The 19,029-nt window shown below is 35.8% G+C and overlaps 1 protein-coding gene across 3 annotated transcripts in view; it reads right to left on the bottom strand.

Moving 5' to 3' along the window:
* The window catches only part of Dis3l2 (Dis3 like 3'-5' exoribonuclease 2), a 592,606-nt gene that overhangs the window by 533,056 nt on the left and 40,521 nt on the right, over nucleotides 1–19,029 (bottom strand). For all 3 annotated transcript variants that reach the window (XM_090392002.1, XM_090392000.1, XM_090392001.1), the window contains exon 3: nucleotides 16,975–17,102. In XM_090392002.1, the coding sequence (XP_090248128.1) occupies nucleotides 16,975–17,102 (128 nt within the window). The remainder of the gene's footprint in view (nucleotides 1–16,974; nucleotides 17,103–19,029) is intronic.

Below are 19,029 nucleotides of genomic sequence, written 5' to 3'. Positions count from 1 at the left end.
CTCTCTCTCTTCCTCCCAAAAATAAGGGAGATTCTTATCTTATGCAACCATCAATGAAATAGTTTTTAAGAATTATTTAATAATATTTTATTAATAGTAATTTTCTGGCATGTGGCAACAATTTTAATTGGTAATCCATCGACTGTTCTGTACTTTGTATTCCATTCCTTTAACTGTTTGTTCTACACTGATGATGTACTGTTACTTTCAGTACAAAATATTTGTACCTTTAATTCATTAAAGTTTATTACTGTTGGTTTTATACGTGTCATGTTATTAATTTTAATTATGCCACAGGTACCTCTAAAGATTAGTCCATTTGTTCTAATTTGCATAACAGAGTTCCATGCAGTATTCTGTCAAATGCATTTTCAAAATCCAGCAAAATCATCATGTAGCCTTTTCCTTTATCCAACCCAGACTATTATAAAAATATACTCTTATAAAAAGGTAGTAAATTACTAATACATGACTGACCCTTCACAAAGCCATGTTGATCTTCACACAGCATGATAATTTTATGTACCCATTCTTGAATTCGCTTTTTGACCATTTTTACCATTACTTTTACCACTATGCCTGAGATACTGATTGCTCTACAATTTGCTACTGCAGTCTTAGGAATTATTTTGTCCTATTTATTTAGCCTCGAAATCAGGCAAAAGGAACACATTGGCTATGTCAAAAACAACAGACAGGATATTTCTGGCCTATCATCTCATTTCTCTACAACTAACCATGTCATCGAGTGGGACAAAAGCTGTTCTCCTTACATAGAGGAAGATTACCATTCAAGAATTTTCAAAGCAGCAGCCACAGTCGCCCATTCTACTGTCAACCTTAACAGAAATCAAGGCCTAATACTCACAGAGATATGGAAAACCCTAATCAGAACTTTAAAAACGGAAGAAATGAACTTTAATACAAACTACAGAAAGTTCCTTAGCAACAGCCAGCTAACATTGTACACGTGATACGAGTCTCACTCATGTTCGATACTATCCTATTTGTAATTATTCTAGTCAGTTTTTTACAGATAATTTTGTCAGTTTTGCAGTTACGCATAATTGTGAGATTGTTTAAACTTATAATGTACCCTGAAGATGCCAACAGTTAAAGTGTGGCGAAACTAGTTGGTTCAGTTTAATAATAAAATTGATCAACACCTGATCTGCACCCAATTATTATTATTATAAGAGCAATACTATTTATACATTGAAATGAAACTGCATATATGCAAAAATGCAGATAATGACAGCACATATAATGATAGTTATCTGTATGTTCTATTTGATTTTTCAGTTTATTTTTTAAGTACCAGCTATTCTTCTTCTTTCGCTATGCCTTATCCCATGTTAAACAGGGTCGGCATTCCCATCTTTAATCTTCTTCTTCCAGATTCTCTGGTCCAGAGCACCTTCCCGACTCCATCTTTTCTCCCTAAGATCCTCTGCCACCATATCCCTGCATCTGAGTTTGGGCCTCCCTCTTTTCCTCCTTCTCTCCACCTCCATACACTCCACTCGTTTACCAACATACTCCTCACTCCTTCTCTCTACATGAGCGAACCACCTCAGCCTGCTTTCTTGTACCTTCTTACCGATCGGTCCCACCTTGATCATCCCTCTGATGTAGTAATTCCTTATCCTGTCCTTCTTTGTCACACCAGTCATCCATCTCAACATCCGTATCTCCGCCACCTCCATTTTCCTCTCCTGTGCCTTTGTTATAGGCCACGTCTCCAGGCCATAGAGCATCGCCAGCCTCACCACCATCTTATACAGCTTTCCTTTCATCTTACAACTCATTCTCTTGTAGCACAGGACCCCACTCATCTTTCTCCGGCCGCATGTTATTCGGTATTGTATTTCCTCATCCAGTTCACCGTTCCTCTCGACGACTAACCGAGGTACTTGAATTTCTTTCCTTAAGTTAACCTTTCACCCTGGAGTCGTATGATCATATCCTCGTCACTCCCCATTGATATATATTCGGTCTTTACCTGGTTAATTTTCATGCCTCTCTCCTCCAATACCTTTCTCCACTCTTCCAGGGTCTTTTCAAACTTCTCTCGGGATGATTCGCAGAGAACAATATCATCGGCAAACATCATGCTCCATGGTGCCTCCTTCTTGATGTCCTCCACTAGTACATCCGTGAAATGTACTAGTGGAGGACATTTCATGGATCAAAGAGGTAGGGGGCTCAGAGCTGATCCCTGATGGAGCCCTACGACAATGGGGACCCCCCCTCTGTCATGCCGACACTAGACCTGACCTAAGTTTTCGCTCCCTCATACATCTCCTTCACCAACCTCACATACTTTTCCGACACCCCTTCTTCCTTATACACCTCCATACCTCCTGTCTTGCCACTCTGTCATATGCCTTTTCCAGGTCTATAAACACCATATACAGCTCCGCCTGCATCTCCCTATATTTCTCCATCAATCGCCTTAGAGCAAATATTGCATCCGTTGTCTCTCTTCCTGGCATAAATCCAAACTGCTCCTCACCAATTTTTGTTTCCTGTCGTATCCTTCCTTCAATTACTCTTTCCCATATCTTCAAAGTGTGTGACACTAGCTTGATCCCTCTATAGTTGCCACAATCTTGAATATCTCCTTTTCCCTTGTAGATTGGGATGAGAATGCTTTTCCTCCATTCCTCTGGTATCTTTTCCTGTTGGGCTATTTTCCTCATCAGATCCCATAACATGTCTATGCCCTCACTGCCCAAGCTTCTTCACACTTCTCCAGGTATCTGGTCCACCCCCCCCCCAACAGCTTTTCCATTCTTCGTTTTTCTCAGTGCCCAATACACTTCCTCTCTGCTTATGTCCTGCACCGATCCTTCATTTGCCTCTCCATCCTCACACCTCTCTCTTGGATTCTCCTCATTTAGTGGATTACGAAAATATTCTTCCCATCTTCCTCTGATTTTGTCCTCCTCTTGTAGTACTACTCCTGTGGCGTCCTTTATCTGCTTAACTGATGTTATGTCTTTCGAGGCCTTATCTCTAGCTTTCACTATTCTCAACAACTTAGCTTCACCACCGTTTCTCTCCAGTAAATCATAAACCTCTTCAAATGACCTTGCCTTCGTCCTTGCCACAGTTCTCCTTTGCGCTTTTCTTCACTAATCTATATGCCTCCTTGTCGGCTCTTGTTCCAGTCATGTCCCATTTTTTCTTTGCCTCTTTCTTTTCCCTGATCTCCAACTGTACCTCCTCATTCCACCACTATGCCTCCTTATCCTCAGGCAGCCCCTTTCCTGGTGTTATACCGAGCACCTCTTCTCCAATTTTTCCAATATTCCGACTATTTACATCCCACCATTCTTCCACATCCTCTGGTAACTTCATTCCTTCCAATACCTTTTCTTTAATCTCATTCCTTGGACTTTCCTCTTCCAATTTCCACCACTTTATTTTCCTATCTTTCTGCCACTTCTGTCTATTCTTCTTTTCCCCTTTTACATCACAGTCTACCACAGCCAACCTGTGCTGTGCTGCTACACTTTCTCCGTTAATCACTTTACAGTTTTTCACCTCCTTCAGATATTTCCTTCTGTACATAATATAGTCAATCTGACTCATCCTATCCCCGCTCTTATAAGTTATCAGGTGTCCAACTCTCTTCTTAAACCACGTGTTAGCTGTAGCCAGGTCGAAGGCCACAGCATGCTCAATGATTCTTTTACTTCTTCGTTTCTTTCACCACTACTCCAACCCCTGTGCACCCTTTAAGTACCAACTATTAAGAGATTTTAATGGATCAAAGATATCATGAAATTTGAAATTTGAAGGTCATTCAAATTTCTAATGAAATTCATTCAAATGAAAAGGTCAAAAACTTGGTTTATAGTTTGGATTTCATAAGATTCCTTGTGTTAAAGCCTCATTAACAAGTTAACAAATTTGTTAACAATGAAGTTAACAACTGTTTCTATAATACTGAAGAACTGTCTAAAATTGGAAAATGCTCTTTCAGAGATAGCTTTGCTCCAGTGACTGATTTAATCCAAGAATTTTATCTAAAACTTTGAACTCATCTGGTCCTCTTCAATATCCAGAGGTTTGGGAAAATAGCAGTAAAGGCTTTTACTTCACTATCACCATTAACTTTCCAACCTTTTTCCTGATAAACAGGAATGTGTGTCATAAACATCAGATGCACTATTTTCATTTTTTTTTCCCATCAATCTCTCTTTCAGAAATATAATTCCAGTGGTTAGGACATTTTCTTTAATAAGTTGTGAAAACTCTTATTTGACATACCTAATAACTGTATGTACAAGCTACTGCAAGTGTTGTACCAGAAACAATTCTCCTCCATTGCTACTTCAGTGGATTTATGGTGCTTTTTAAATGAACTATTTGGCTTAAAATAAGATCTTGCTTCTAGATTACATAGTATATACAAAAAAAAAAAAGTATTTTTGAATATGTTAAGATAGTTACACAAAAATGTGGACTGATGACAATTTGAAGTGCTTAATTTTCATTATAAAGAACTTCAGTAGTTTTCCTTCTTCACATTTCCTTTCAGAAATGTTCTCCAAAATCATTACTAAATATTTTCAGTCCAAAACATTGGCACATAAAGCATTTATTTTCTGGCTACTCATCTAGCTTAGTGTAAGTAATATAGCTTAGACATCTCACAATCCAGTAGCTCCAAATTTTTCTGCAGTTTGTATCTTTTTTGGTGAATGCACCTATAAAACTTACATATTTTATGCAACACCAAATCAATTTCATCTACAATTTTCAATATTTTTTACCAAGAGAAGAGAACAGTCAGTTGGAGTTGATGTACAACATAATGAGCATTCATCAAGTTCAAGTTTTTGAGACATCTATGTTACCAAATCACGTGCATAGCAATCATATTTGTTGAGGCATCAGTTCCTATTCCTGTCAATATAGTATCTTTCAAGAATTCTCCATGACTGCAACAATTCCATTTCTTGAGAGTTTTTTTTTTTTTTTTTTTATTTTCTTATATTTGTACACAATGCCAAATCAATTTCATCTATGATTTTCAGATTCCTTACTTTGTACTTTTGCATGATGAGATATCCAACGGCATATTATATGGTGGGTGGTAGATGGTGTTGGATTATGATGGGCAGTAGATGGCGATGATGTAGATGATGGTAGTTGTGGTTCACTATAGTTGGTGGATTGAGTGGTGGAGACAGAGTTGTAGAGCAGGTGCCCTTCCTCGATGAGTCTTTGTACTCCCTGGAGACATTACGTAATAATAATAATATTGGTGAGATTATGCTCGGAACAACTGACAAGGCTAGATATCTTGAAGTGTGGTGAATAGGAAACTGAAGTTCAAGGATCACATAGCAAAACTGCAAATACAACTCAGAGGATAATTGTGATGTTGAAATGTATATGGTTGCATATGCATGTCAATATTCATTTTGTCTCTTTACAAGGCTTTGATATGACCGCATCTGGACTATTTGCACAGATTTGGTCTCCTGAGTTCCAAATTGATAAAAAAGCTGCAGAGAGGTTGCAAAAAAAGAATTACAAAGAAGATATTGGAATTAATGAATGTAGATTATGAGGAAAGATTGAGAGTATATAGACTGCAAACACCAGTAAACAGGAGAAAGAGAGGGTGATATGGAGGTGCATAAATTTCTGAGAGGACCTTATAGGATATCAGTTGATAAATTTTTTCATTACATGGAAGGTAGAGAGAGAGAGGACAAGGAGGCATCCATGGAACTAAGTTTGTGTGCAGTTAAGAAAGGAGTGGGAGTTAGATTTTTCTCCCACAGAACCATGAATCAGTGAAAGTGCTTGCCGGTTGAAGTAGGAGTATCTAGTGTGAATGAGTTTAACAGAAGGTATGACAGCTGGTGTGGATGATGTATGGCCTCCCTCGACTCTAATAATAAAGGATTCAACAAGTATATAATTGCTTGGGAAGTATAATTTACTTGGTAGCCAAATGAAAAAACTTTTCATAACTATCTCTGACCCAGAATATTTTAATAATAAAATGATACACTTGTTACCACTTGTATATGTGAAATATATGTTCGCTGCATTAATCCAGCTTTGGTATCTACTTGGGTCTAGCTCCCACTGATCCACTTTTCCACAGATGGGGGATCTGCTGAAGTAGTCTACAGCACTGCATTCCATCAGATGCTTGCCTATGGTACAGCTCCTACTGACGTCTTTATCAGACCCTTTGATGGATGTTTTTACCTGGGAGATGAGTGATTCTACTTGAAAGTAGGATTTGCTTGTCACTGAGTAGAACTGCTACTGAGTATCTTGGAGTGATCAAGAGTTAATCAGTTAAAACAATCCTTCAGTTTTTCAAGATGATTCTTTACTTATATAAAGGTGTCCAAACTAGTTTGGTTAGTGATACTTCGGTAACGCACAGCATCATATGTTTCTGAAAGGAAGTGTGTTCTGCATTATGAAGTACAGTTGATCCTTGAAGAACGAGGGTTTGAACTCAGCAGATTCATTTATACGCAGTTTTTTTTTAATAAATATATTGGAAAATTTTTTGGAGATTTGCAACAATTTAAAAAAAAAAAAAAATCGCAGACAAACCGCATAGCCTAGAAATATCAAAAAAATTAAGAAAAAGTTAGGTATGTCATGAATGCATTAAATATATGTAGATACTAGTCTATATTATCATTTACTACCATAAAGTATACACAAATCTATTATAAAAAGTTAAATTTTATCAAAAGTTACACACACAAACACTTATATACCGTACATGGTCATTTGCAGTTGAGAGAAATGTAAACAAACGTAAAAATGCAATATTAAATCATAACAGCATAAAATTAACTGCTGTTAATTAGCATAAAATAAAATTATATAACAATTCATTCATTAGTGTATAGGTTAGGCTACTTCCATGAAGCAATTCTATTGATTATACTAGGCTACCATAAAGCAATCATGTTGCCGTTTCTTCGTTATCAATGCATGAATCGTTATACCTGTAAATAAATATGAATTTCACATTCATGACTTATTTTTAATGGTAGTGAATTTATGTTGAGGGCCTCTGCACCTCTTTAACAACAGCAAACTATTTTATAAACAGATGTTTTATTAACTTGTTTGTATTTCACTGAATTTCAAATCAGCATCATCAGAGCACAACACAACACAACATGTATACAGGACAGTGAGTAAGTGAAACAATACAATTGTAATAGACAAAAGATCTAAAGTCCTATTTTTGGTGACCACTAATGTTGTCAGAAAAAGAAAAAAGAATTATTACAGCTATGTGGGAGTTGCACTTAGGATAACAGTCTCTGAAATTTTTGGCAAATTAATGCAACCATATTTGTTCAGATCAGGAGAATTCTTCATAGCCATGGCTGACTCAAAAATAATCTTTTGGATCTCTAATGACTTCTAAATAGCACGTTGGTTTTCTTCCATCTAATCCTGTGTGAAGGGGTGTGTGTCCAAAGCATGGTTTGCCAGTCCTGACTTGCCATAATAATGGTAGTGAATGTATTTTTCATGTTCTTCCAGAGGAATATTAACAGATCTTCCTGTCTGTCCACAGTAGGCCAAGTCACAGTCACAAGGAACTTCATACACTCCAGATGTGCTAGAAGGTGAAGTTTATCTGTAGGCGAGCAAGATCAGAGTTACTAATTTTACATGAGGTTTGAATGTGGTGTGAAGGCCATGTTTCATTAGTATTTTGGCTATCTTTTCTGATGTACTTCTGACATAGGGAATAGAAATGGTAATGTTGTATTCCTGTGTATTAGAGGAGGGAGAAGTAATGGGGGATATGTAATATTTTATCTATTTTGTAGGAATTGTAGCCATAGCCAAGAGGTATGGTGCAGATATTTCAGTTCTGTGGACAGAGCTATAACATTAGAACAAATGACACTGGCTCTGTGTGTAAGTGTTTTTAAAATGCCATATTGTTCGACTGGATGATGTGATTGTTTATGCAGGTATCTTCCTGTGCGTGTTGGCTTTCTGTAAATGGAAAAAGAGTGATCCATCTGAAAGGTGGGTGACTAATGTGTCAAGAAAAAGTAAACAGTAATTGGATTCTTTTTCTACTGTGAAGTGGATTTTGGGAGTGTTGGCTGTTTAGGTAGGTGACAAATGCAACAGAAGTATAGCATAACTACATTAGGGGACTTGTATGAAACTGTGGTAAGTACTTTGTTTTCAAAGTGTTCCATGTAAAAGTTTGCTAAGGATGGGGAGGGGACCCATAGCAGTACCATTAATCTGCAGATTTTTCATCCCCCATGTAAAGTAACCTGCATACATAGTAAATTTGAATAATTCAGATATATCAGGGGGAAATTTAGACTTGATCAAATAAAGAATGTCTATTAGTAGTATATTCGTAAATAAAGAGGTGACATCAAAACTATTATGTCTGAATTTTTAAGGATATGATTTTTAACTAATGATTTGTAATGGGCTGAATTTTTTTTTACAAAAGTAGAGGAGTGCTTTCAGATCTGAAAGCTGAAAAGCTGAAATCTGAAAGCACACCCCCAACTCAATATCAAAAGAGTTAAAGATCGGTACTATCAACTTGAGAAGCCTGAATGGCAAAAAATGGACCCAGCTGAGGAATTAGATAAGTACCAGATCGACATAATAGGGGTGACTGAAACAAAAAAGACAAAAACTGATGAGATCTTTCTGAGCAATAAATACAAAATGTTATATTCAGGCAATGATAATCAAGGAAAAGAAGGAGTAGCCATAGTATTCAACACAAAATATGAAGCTAATCTTCTTGAATGCCAGACAGTCTCAAGTAGAGTGATGTGGGCAAATATCAGAATGAGTAATTGGACAATGAGACTTATTTGTGCCTATGGTCCCACAGAAGGTTCTACTAAGGTAGAAATGGAGGAATTTTTTGATGCTTTAGAGAAAGCAACTAACGCAATGAAAAATGAAAAGTTGGTCCTTGTTAGGGATCTAAATAGCAGAGTAGGAAATGATTGTCAGACATACAAAATTATTTTGGGAAAATTTGGAGAAAAGATGAAAGCTAATAATAATGGCAAATTCCTGTTGGATTTCTGCTCAGGACATGGACTAGTTATTACTAACACCACGTTCCAACATAAAAATGTGCACAAATTCACATGGAGAGAAAAGGCAAGGAAAAAGAAAAATCTCATTGAGTATGTTATTGTTGATAGTGATGTTTTCTCACTGGTGAAGGACACCAGAGTGTACAGAGGATTTGAAATTGGAAGTGATCACTACTTAGTCTTGAGCAGAATAAAATTGAATTTCATACTGAAAAGAATTAACATGTAAGAAAGTTTTAAAGCAAAACTTTCTTACATGATGAGCATCTCTCAGATTGAGCATCTCTCAGATGTGAACTGCAGACTAAAATACACAAAGATTATTGAAAAAAAAATGAAAGGTTTGAGAACAGGAACCAAACCTTGGAGATTCAGTGGCAAGCCTTCAAGAAACCACTGATTGATTCAGCTAGAGAGGCATGTGGTGAAGTTGTCTGCAAAGATAGAAAAATCAGAACTCCATGATGGACACAGGAAGTTAAAGAGGCAGTGAAGGAAAAGAAGAAAGCATATCAAAAGTGCCTGTCAAATAAGTCAGTTTGTGCTCTTAGAGAAATACAGAGAAAAATGTAAGAAAGCTAAACACTGTGTAAAACTAACTAAAACTAAATCAAGAAGGTGGTAAGATATTCTGGAGGTTGTTGAAGAAGCTTAGAAATGAAGGAAAGAGTGCTGTAAAAGCAGTTAGAGATGATAAAGGTGACATGAAAACAGGAGAAAAAGATATCCATCAAGTATGGAGTAATTCCTTCGAAATATTGCTAAATGAAACAAGCAGTGATAGCACAGTGGTAAAAAACACTCAACAGGCATACAGTCTGGAATACATATCCATACTTGAAGTAGAAAAAGCCATCAAAGGCTTGCAATGTGGAAAGGCAGCAGAAGTAGATGATATTCGACCAGAAATACTGAAGTATAGTGGTATAAAAGTCTTACAGTGGCTGCACTGCATAGTTCAGAAGGCGTGGACAGAGAGACGAATTACCGATGATTGGATTAGAGCTCTCATAGTACCCATATATAAAAAGGGAAATAAAACTGAATGGGAGAATTACAGAGGTATTTCCCTACTGAGTGTTCCTGATAAGATATATGCAAGTATACTTGAGAAACGGTTGAGAAGAATTGTGGAAGAAAAGCTTGGTGAAGAACAAGCTGGATTCAGGCCAAATAGAGGCTGTCAGGATCAGATCTTCACTTTACGACAAATAGTTGAGAAAGCATGGGAATATAACAAAGATCTGTATTTAAGTTTTGTCGATCTGGAAAAAGCATATGACAAGGTGCCAAGAGAGAAGCTATTCAAAACGCTACAGTTATATGGTGTCAATGGGGCATTATATCAAGCAATACTTAATCTTTATTTGTGTTGCAAGTCAGCAGTTAGAACTGAAGGAAGTACAGGGAGATGATTTAATGTTAAATGTGGTGTGTGACAAGGATATACATTATCCCCTCTGTTATTCATTATCTATATGGATCACATTATGAAGGAAAGTGGTATTAAACATGATATCAGAATTGGAGATGTAAATGTATGCTCTTTGTTTTATGCAGATGATGTTATACTTCAAAATAAATCTGCTACAAGTTTGCAAGATTCCCTTACTAAATTGAATAACTGTTGTAATAGATATGGTATGAAGGTCAGCAATAAAAAGACAAAGAAAATGAAAATAGGTAGACTCGTTGAAAATATCAACTGTGTTGTGAATGGAGAACCTGTGGAACAAGCAAAACATTTCAGCTACTTAGGCACGATTTTTACTGAATATGGTAAATTAAATATGGAAATAGACAACAGAATCAACAAAGCTGGTATGGTAAGAAGTCAGTTGAATAAATTCATATAGAATAAGAGAGAAATTAGCCAGAACACTAAATTAGCTGTATACAAGACAGTGTTCATACCAGTTTTAACTTATGGATCTGAGAGCTGGGTCAGAAGTAAAGCACTTGACCAAACACTAGAGACCGCAGATATGAGAGTCCTGAGAAAGATTAGAGCCGTGAACAGATGGCATCAATGGCAATATCATATTAAAAACAAGGATATTAGGAAAGAACTTGATGTCGTCAGCATCCAGGAATGAGTTAGCAGAGCTAATCTCAGGTGGTATGGTCACTTAAACAGAATGGGCGAGGAAAGATTAGCAAAGCAATTTATATCTGATAATGTTGGAGTCTTGACAAGTAACAGACTGATTTGGAGGAAAATTGTAGATAGGAAGTTAGTAATGATATAAAGTTTTATGTAGTACTATCATATCCTGTATACCCCTTGAGGGTACATGTCAGGAATTTGATGACGAAGTAGAGAAATTGCCAGTAAGGAAGACAAGAGACTTGGTTAAGTTTATACGTGGGACTATCTATGCTATCGACTATAGGGCATAGGGGGGATATTTGTGGATTTTGGATAATTCATAAATGCGAGGGGGTTCATTTAACATGAACCAGTTTTTTTATTTTGATAATTTCTTTTAACCAGGAAATCACTTTTTTTCAATAATTTGTGGCCTTTTTTCTTTTGAGACATAATGGGGGTCTCGATCTGTAATTTGATAAGTAGAACCGTCACAAAGGAGATCTTGCATTTCCCTTATTAGCTTTTGTAATAATAATATTTTTTATTCTTATACAACTTTTTTAAGGCAGCTATTTCATTATATGGTATATTGCTTTTTGGTGGTTTAGCCTTGTTTAGGATGCTTGCTATATCTAAACACACATTATTATTAGTCATTGCAAGTGGAAGATTGTAGATACCATTCCACCTTCACCATGATTCCTAATTTTGGAATTTTATATATGGAGGCTCGATGATCAGGGGAGTCCTTAACGAAAGTATGACAAAATAGTGTTTCCCAGGTGCAAAAATTCATGATATTAACCACACCATCCAGATGCAAAAAAGCTGAAGGAAATGATTGTCTTGGTTGGTACCAATGATTTGAGTAGTGAGAAGTATTCTATGAAGGGTGAGAAGGTGAAGATTGCAAGTCTCCTACCACACTATGATAAAGGCAAACTGAGGAGGATTAGGGCACTGATAGCCAATGAGTCTATATATAGATTGTGCAAAAGGAATGATGTAGAATTTGTGGATCTCTGTTTGATGGAAAGAAGGATTTGTAGAATGCAGATGGGACTGCATCTTAATGGTTTGATGTTAGGTGTGTGGAGAGAGAGCTTTGTTCATCAAGCATGCTGACAAGCAAATGCAGGGAAACTTAAGCAATTAGGATGTATGCAAGTGAGTTTGTGTGAAGGCACCTATGAAGCGAGTGAGTGTGAGAATGACCAAGTGAGGAATCTAGTCTCTCAAGCAAAAATACTGAATAGGTTAGTCAATTCAGAAAGCAAAGGTGGGTGAGGGAATAAAGGGATGTTGCCGATAATGCCAAAATTATCAGAAACAAGAGGGATGAGTTTTCGGCATTGATTAGTGCAACCTTGCCAAAAGTTATAGGCATTAGTGAGACTTGGCTAACAGCAGATGATGTAGTTACAGGGATTGAATGTGAAGGATTTAGTATTTTCAGGGAAGATAGAGAAGATATGATGGGGGGAGTACTGCTGATGATAGCAGATGAATTGCAACCAAAAAGAATATGAGATTGGCAGGATGTTGGCTGTTCATTTGAAGAATATGGTGTGAGATTAAGACCAGTAAATAGATTTTGGCATGTAATCATCAATGTAAATTAATATAATAAAGTATAAATAGTATGAGGGAAAAAAAGTTTCACTTGGCCGTTCAATTTTTCATGTGAAATTATCAAGAGATGACTGAGCAGTGGCTTATTCTCTTCATAAAGTCCTCGAACAGGCCAAAAGTATCATCACTCTCTCTTTGGACTTTTAAAACCATGAGGCATGAAGATCCATCCTCAATTGCTTTGTCCACCTTCAAATTGACTTTAAAAAAATGACTTCACCTGTGTTATCCAGAAATTTTCATCATGAAAAAGTCTACTTTCATCGGATGCTACATTCAACAGCAACTTGGCTCACCATCCATCATAGAACATAAGTGTCATGTTCAAGAGTGTTGTGTGTACACATAACAAGAACTTATGGTAACATTTTTTAACACCTACCGTGGCACAAAAATTAACTTCGAAACCTTCTAAAATATGCAGGACATGTTATGTATGTGATGCAGAATTTTTTTTTATATGTTTATGTGATTCTGAAATATATACATTTCATCAGTTATAATTTTCAGTAAAACTTATTTTACAGTCAAGTTGAAGGAACTGCAATGGGAAGTTCACTCTTCTCAGCACTTGCTAACTTTTATTTAGAAAACATTCTTTTTCTCACCCATATACCCTAAGCCTTCATTTTTTGGGTTTGTAATATAGATGTTTTTACTTTCTGGCTGCATAATGAAGACACATTACCTACTTTATCTAATATAAACAATCTACATCCATGAATTAAATTTACTATATTACTACAGAAATGAAAAAATACAACCAAGGAAGAATAGATATTCTACTCTTTTGCTCATAATCAGGTGAATTAATTACTTCCATTAATTGAAAGCCACTTGATGCTACATTCAACAGCAACTTGACTCACCATCCATCACAGAAGACTGGAATTATAAAAACTTATTGTGACATGCTCATACTATTTGTTCTACACCTCAACTATTATAGTTGGAACTCTTAAGCATCAAATGATATATGAAACTCAATGTCTTCTCAGAGAGGACTATGCAACAGCTTTTTAATTCTTATAATCCTAGCAAAAATAACAAGGAAATAGCATACCAAGTTCCAATCCAATACATTTCTGGTATCTCAGAATCCATTTCCAGAATTCTTTAACAAGCTGACTGCCGTATGCAACAAGTGTGCCTCACACATACACTTTCTGCTAGCACCATGTGATACATATCTGTTTCACAGGTTAACTTGTTATTATTCATAGTGCCTGTGAAGACAGGAAAAAAAAATAGTATTGCGGCAGTTAACGTATTAAATATCCAATTTAGTGGCTACTTTTCTTCCTAATCAACAAATTATCAGAATAGTTTCCATCTTCAAAAGATAAACAGTCTCTTCTAGCTCTCCCTGGTGTCTACTAAGTTCCTCACGACTGTCCTTGTTCTTACTTGGGACAAACTGGACACCCTGACACCAGTCTTATATCAGCAACAGTAAATCCATACATTTAATGTTGCTGATATAATAGATACAGACAACAATATCCTATGATCTGAAACATGCTTACTTCATCGATGTCAGTATAAATTTAAATGTTTGTTTAAAGAAAGAGGCTTTATTTCACTATCTGAACTTAAATTGGAACAACTATCTCTCTCTCTATCTAAGATATGGAAAAGTCTTATTCTAATCACACATCAATAATTTTTTTTAATAGCTAATGAATAATTAAGATTGCAATATTTCCTCAGTTGTATCATTGTGTTGTTTCATGCATAACACTACACCTCTTACTTTTTCAAATCAATCCATTGTTTGTGCTCTAGTTTATAATTAACTATTGTTGCCATTGATAATGGGGTATAATATTCAGGCCATCATAATTTATTTATCCCTTGCATTTTTTGTGTTAATTTAAAGAACCCTCTCATGGCATGAGTATCGCTTAAACAACAGAAAAAGTAACACGTTTCAACTAGCTATTTACCATCTTCACAATATTAGTGAAGATGGCAAATTAAATATGGAAATAGACAATAGAATTATCAAATCTGATATAGTGTGGAATTAACTGAACACATTCACATGGAATAAGAGAGAAATTAGAACACTAAACTAGCAGTATGGAATACAATGTTCAAACTATTTTTAACTAATGGATCTGAGAGCTGGATTAGAAGTAAAACAGGTGGTCAAAGACTGGAGACCACAGACATGTGAGTTCCGAGAAAAATTAGGAGAGTGAAGAGATATCAATGGCAGAAGCATATTAGAAATGAAGATATCTGGAAGGAAATGGATGTTGTTTGCATTCAGGAATGTGCATGTGCAGAGAAAATCTCAGGTGATATGGTCAGTTGAAAAAAAGCATGTGTTTGATGCAAAGATGGCAGTTAAATATAAGATGCAACAATATTAGAGTCCTGGCAGATAACAGATACTGTTCTGAAAGAGTAGTTTGGTTGATTGATGATTACCCTCTCTCTCACAAACCCTCTTCAGCCACTACTATCTCTCAGTCAATCAGTTTCTGCACTGTGTCTTATTCTATAGATCTTTTCATGGATGCTCTTTTCAGCAGAACTAGCATCCCATCTGTTTAACCTACAGGAATGAGCAACAGCTGTCTAATATCGTTTTACAATTGAACTGCAAACTTACTGAACCTACTACTTCCCGTCATATTTTATTCCATCTACCTCAATTTTTCGGGGCAAATTTTCTATGAAGCATTCCTCAAAAACTACAACCTGCAGCTCCAAAATATCAAAAAGTTACTTTGCCATTGATTCAAGTCCACAAATAACATTCATCTGGTACAAGTCACGTGGACTGTCATTTGTGGAAGGTGATATTAAAAAAAAATGTACAGGATATATGCTTATAACTTTTCATTTATTATAAGCACATATCCTGTACACCACTTGAGGTACATATCAGGAATTTAATGATGATGATATTACTAGTTTTCTACCAGATATCTTCTTTCAAATTAATCTGTTACTAATCATGACTAATATTTTGAAATCCAACAGTTTGGTATTCAAAACACTACTACCTGCCTTAATTCACCTAATTCTTGGTCTTCCTCTGGTATTTTATCTGACATCCTAGTGTCAAACACCTATTTTACTAATCTTTCATCTTCTAATCTGCTTAAGTGATCATAATTAATGCAGATTAGCTCTGCTTACACATTCTTGGATGCTAATGATGTCAAACTAATTAAATTATCATAATTTTAATATACTTCCATCACAAATGTCCTCAGTTCACTTTTCTTATTTTCCTTAAAACTCTCATATCTGTTATCTTTAGTCTTTGATTAACTATTTCAAATCCTAAGATCTACAGGCTAAAACTGATTTGAATACTTGTATATATGGCTGGTTCAGTATTTTGGCTAACTTCTCTCAATTCAATAGAAATTTATTCACCTGGATTCAACCATGCCAGCTTGGTTTATTCTATAATATACTTTCTATTCTACATACTCCATTCTATTTGATACACATTATCTATCATCAACTTGTTACACCTGCTAGCCGAGAGGTTAGCATATCTGCTCAACAGATATGCTAACCTCTCGGCTAGTTCAAATCCTACAAGCTCATCATCAAGTTCAAATCCTACAAGCTCATCACCCACTGTGAGACCACCTGAAATATTTTTCTTCTTTTCTATATATGTTCTCCAATGAGAAAGCAGTTGACGATTTTCCATGTTCCTGCCTATTTTCATAATTTGTCTTTTTTATTACTGATTTTCATATCAAATTTGTTTGTTACAGTAGTTATACAATTTAGTTAAAGAATCCTGAAGACTTGTAATGGAGTTATTTAAGAGATAAACAGATATAACATAAATATTTTATTATTAAGTACATTATTAGAAGGCTAATGCTGGTAAATAATAATTATTTCTGATTAATTTGAAATTAAACAATTAGTGAAGAAAAAGTTTAAGTTGAAAAAATTAATTGGATTTATGGGTGTTTCTAAAGTTCTGTATGACATAAAGTTGAACTATATAATGCTGCTAAAGAATGGTCTACAGTCTTACTTCCTCAATGAACCAGTGTAAGAACATGGAGTTTCTTACTAGTAATACTGCACTGGATATTGTCTTTTATCCAAAAAACTGCTTTTACTCAGGTTATCAACAGAGAGAATTACACTTACGCTTTTTGTCTAATGTACATTCAGAAAGCATTCCTCCAGATGCACCATCTGTGACTTTATGTTTACTTGCACAAGGATTATTTCCACCCCCAACAGGTGAAATTGTGGAGCCGCTCTCTGATTCCGACCTAAATAATTCATGGGAAAAAAAAGTTAATCCATATAACTATTATTAATATGATAGTCTATGATAGATTAATATGATGCAGGCAGTAATAAAAAAAAATAAACTACACACACACACACACACACACACACACACACACACACACACACACACACACACACACACACACACACACACACACACACACACAAACACACACACACACGTGTGTGATAGGAGCTAAATAGCTTAAAGATAATCACTTACGATTTCCTAAACTTTCCATGACATTTGTCCAAAAGTGAAGCACAGACAAAGTCCCCATTGGTTTACAGTAACTCAATTTCACAGGGCATGAATGCAAGTGAGTTTGTGTGAAGGCACCCATGGGACGAGTGAGTGTGAGAATGACCAAGTATGGAATCTAGTCTGTAAAGCAAAAATATACAATAGGGTAATCAATTCACGATGGGTGGTATACTAAAGGGATGCTGCAGTTTCTATATACTAATGCCAGAAGTATCAGGAATAAGAAGGAGGAGTTTTTGGCATTGGTTAGTGCAACCTCGCCAAAAGTTACAGGCATTAATGAGACTGGCTAACAAAAGATGATATAGTTACAGGAATTGAATGTGAAGGGCTTAGCATTTTCAGGGAAGACAGAGAAGATAAGATGAGAGGAGGAGGAGTGCTGCTGATGATTAGATGAATTGCAGCCAAAAAAAAGACTAGGAGACAGGTGGTAGGGTGGCTGTTCATTTGAAACAATCTGGTGTGAGATTAAGGCCAGTAAGACAAAATATGCAGTTTGTTGTTTTAAGGATACTTGCGACATAAGACTGAATGATATAATCACGTAATCACAAGAAAGATATTTATTTAACCAAATATTTCGGTCTGGAAATAGCAGACCATCGTCGGTGGTATTACAAGAACAGTTTAAAAAATATATATATATATATACAAGCTAGAATACTAACAATAGATCGTTGAAATTAGAACATGCCGCGTGATGTTATATCACTAAGTATGAAACGAAATATTTTGAAGTAGAAACATGATTGAATTTGCTAAAAAAAAAAAAAAAAAAAAAAAAAAAAAAAAAAAAAAAAAAAAATTAATGAGTAATCTTGATTAGGCTTTCCCAGATTTTTGATATAGATATGCAGGCATTACGATTCAGGTTGGGATGATGGAGCAAGGCCTCCACGCTTTCCTTGAACAAACGTTCGAACCTATAACGGGATCTATGTAAGAGGCGCGTTTTGGACCAAAGGATGCTGTGGTCAGTTTCAATCCCGTGTTGAGCCAAACCAGACTTTTCAGGTTTATTGTGAAGAATGGATGATTGATGTTCTTGGATTCTTTTTTCAAGAGAACGTCCAGTCTGTCCAAAGTAAGAGAGATCACAGTTGCAAGGAATTTGATAAACTCCAGGAAGAGATAAAGTTGAGCGTTTGTCTTTAGGAGAAGGAAAATGAGAAGACAATTTGTTAATAGGAGAATACGTAGCTGTTAAATCATATTTCTTCAAAATTCTTGCGATAGGTTCTGAAATACCGGAGATATAAGGAATAGGTACTCGACGTATTGAATCTTTGTTGTTTTGTGGAGGATTATAAGATGTAAGAAGACGTTGAATACTTTTTTCAGAAAAGCCATTGAGTTTCATGTGTTGCTGGATAGTAGAAAGTTCTTTCTGTAGATAATCAAAAGTAGAACAATTAGTTTTGGCTCTTTTGATGAGACATTTTATAATTCCTGTTTTTTGACATGGATGATGGGCTGATTCTTTCAGAATATAACGACCTGTGAATGTTGGTTTCCTGTATAAAACTACTTGCTGACATCTTTCCTCAAGATATTATAAAACTATTCGATTTCGTTATACATTCTGGTTATTTCATATGTCAAAACAAATTTTATAGCCAAGTAGAAGGAACAGCCAT

Source organism: Typopeltis vanoorti, chromosome 4, assembly GCF_054136105.1.
Source record: "Typopeltis vanoorti isolate ZY-2024b chromosome 4, IOZ_Tvanoo_1.0, whole genome shotgun sequence".
Lineage (NCBI taxonomy): Eukaryota > Metazoa > Arthropoda > Arachnida > Uropygi > Thelyphonidae > Typopeltis > Typopeltis vanoorti.
Note: the sequence above shows the minus strand (reverse complement) of the source record. Positions and strands in the feature narration are given on the sequence as shown.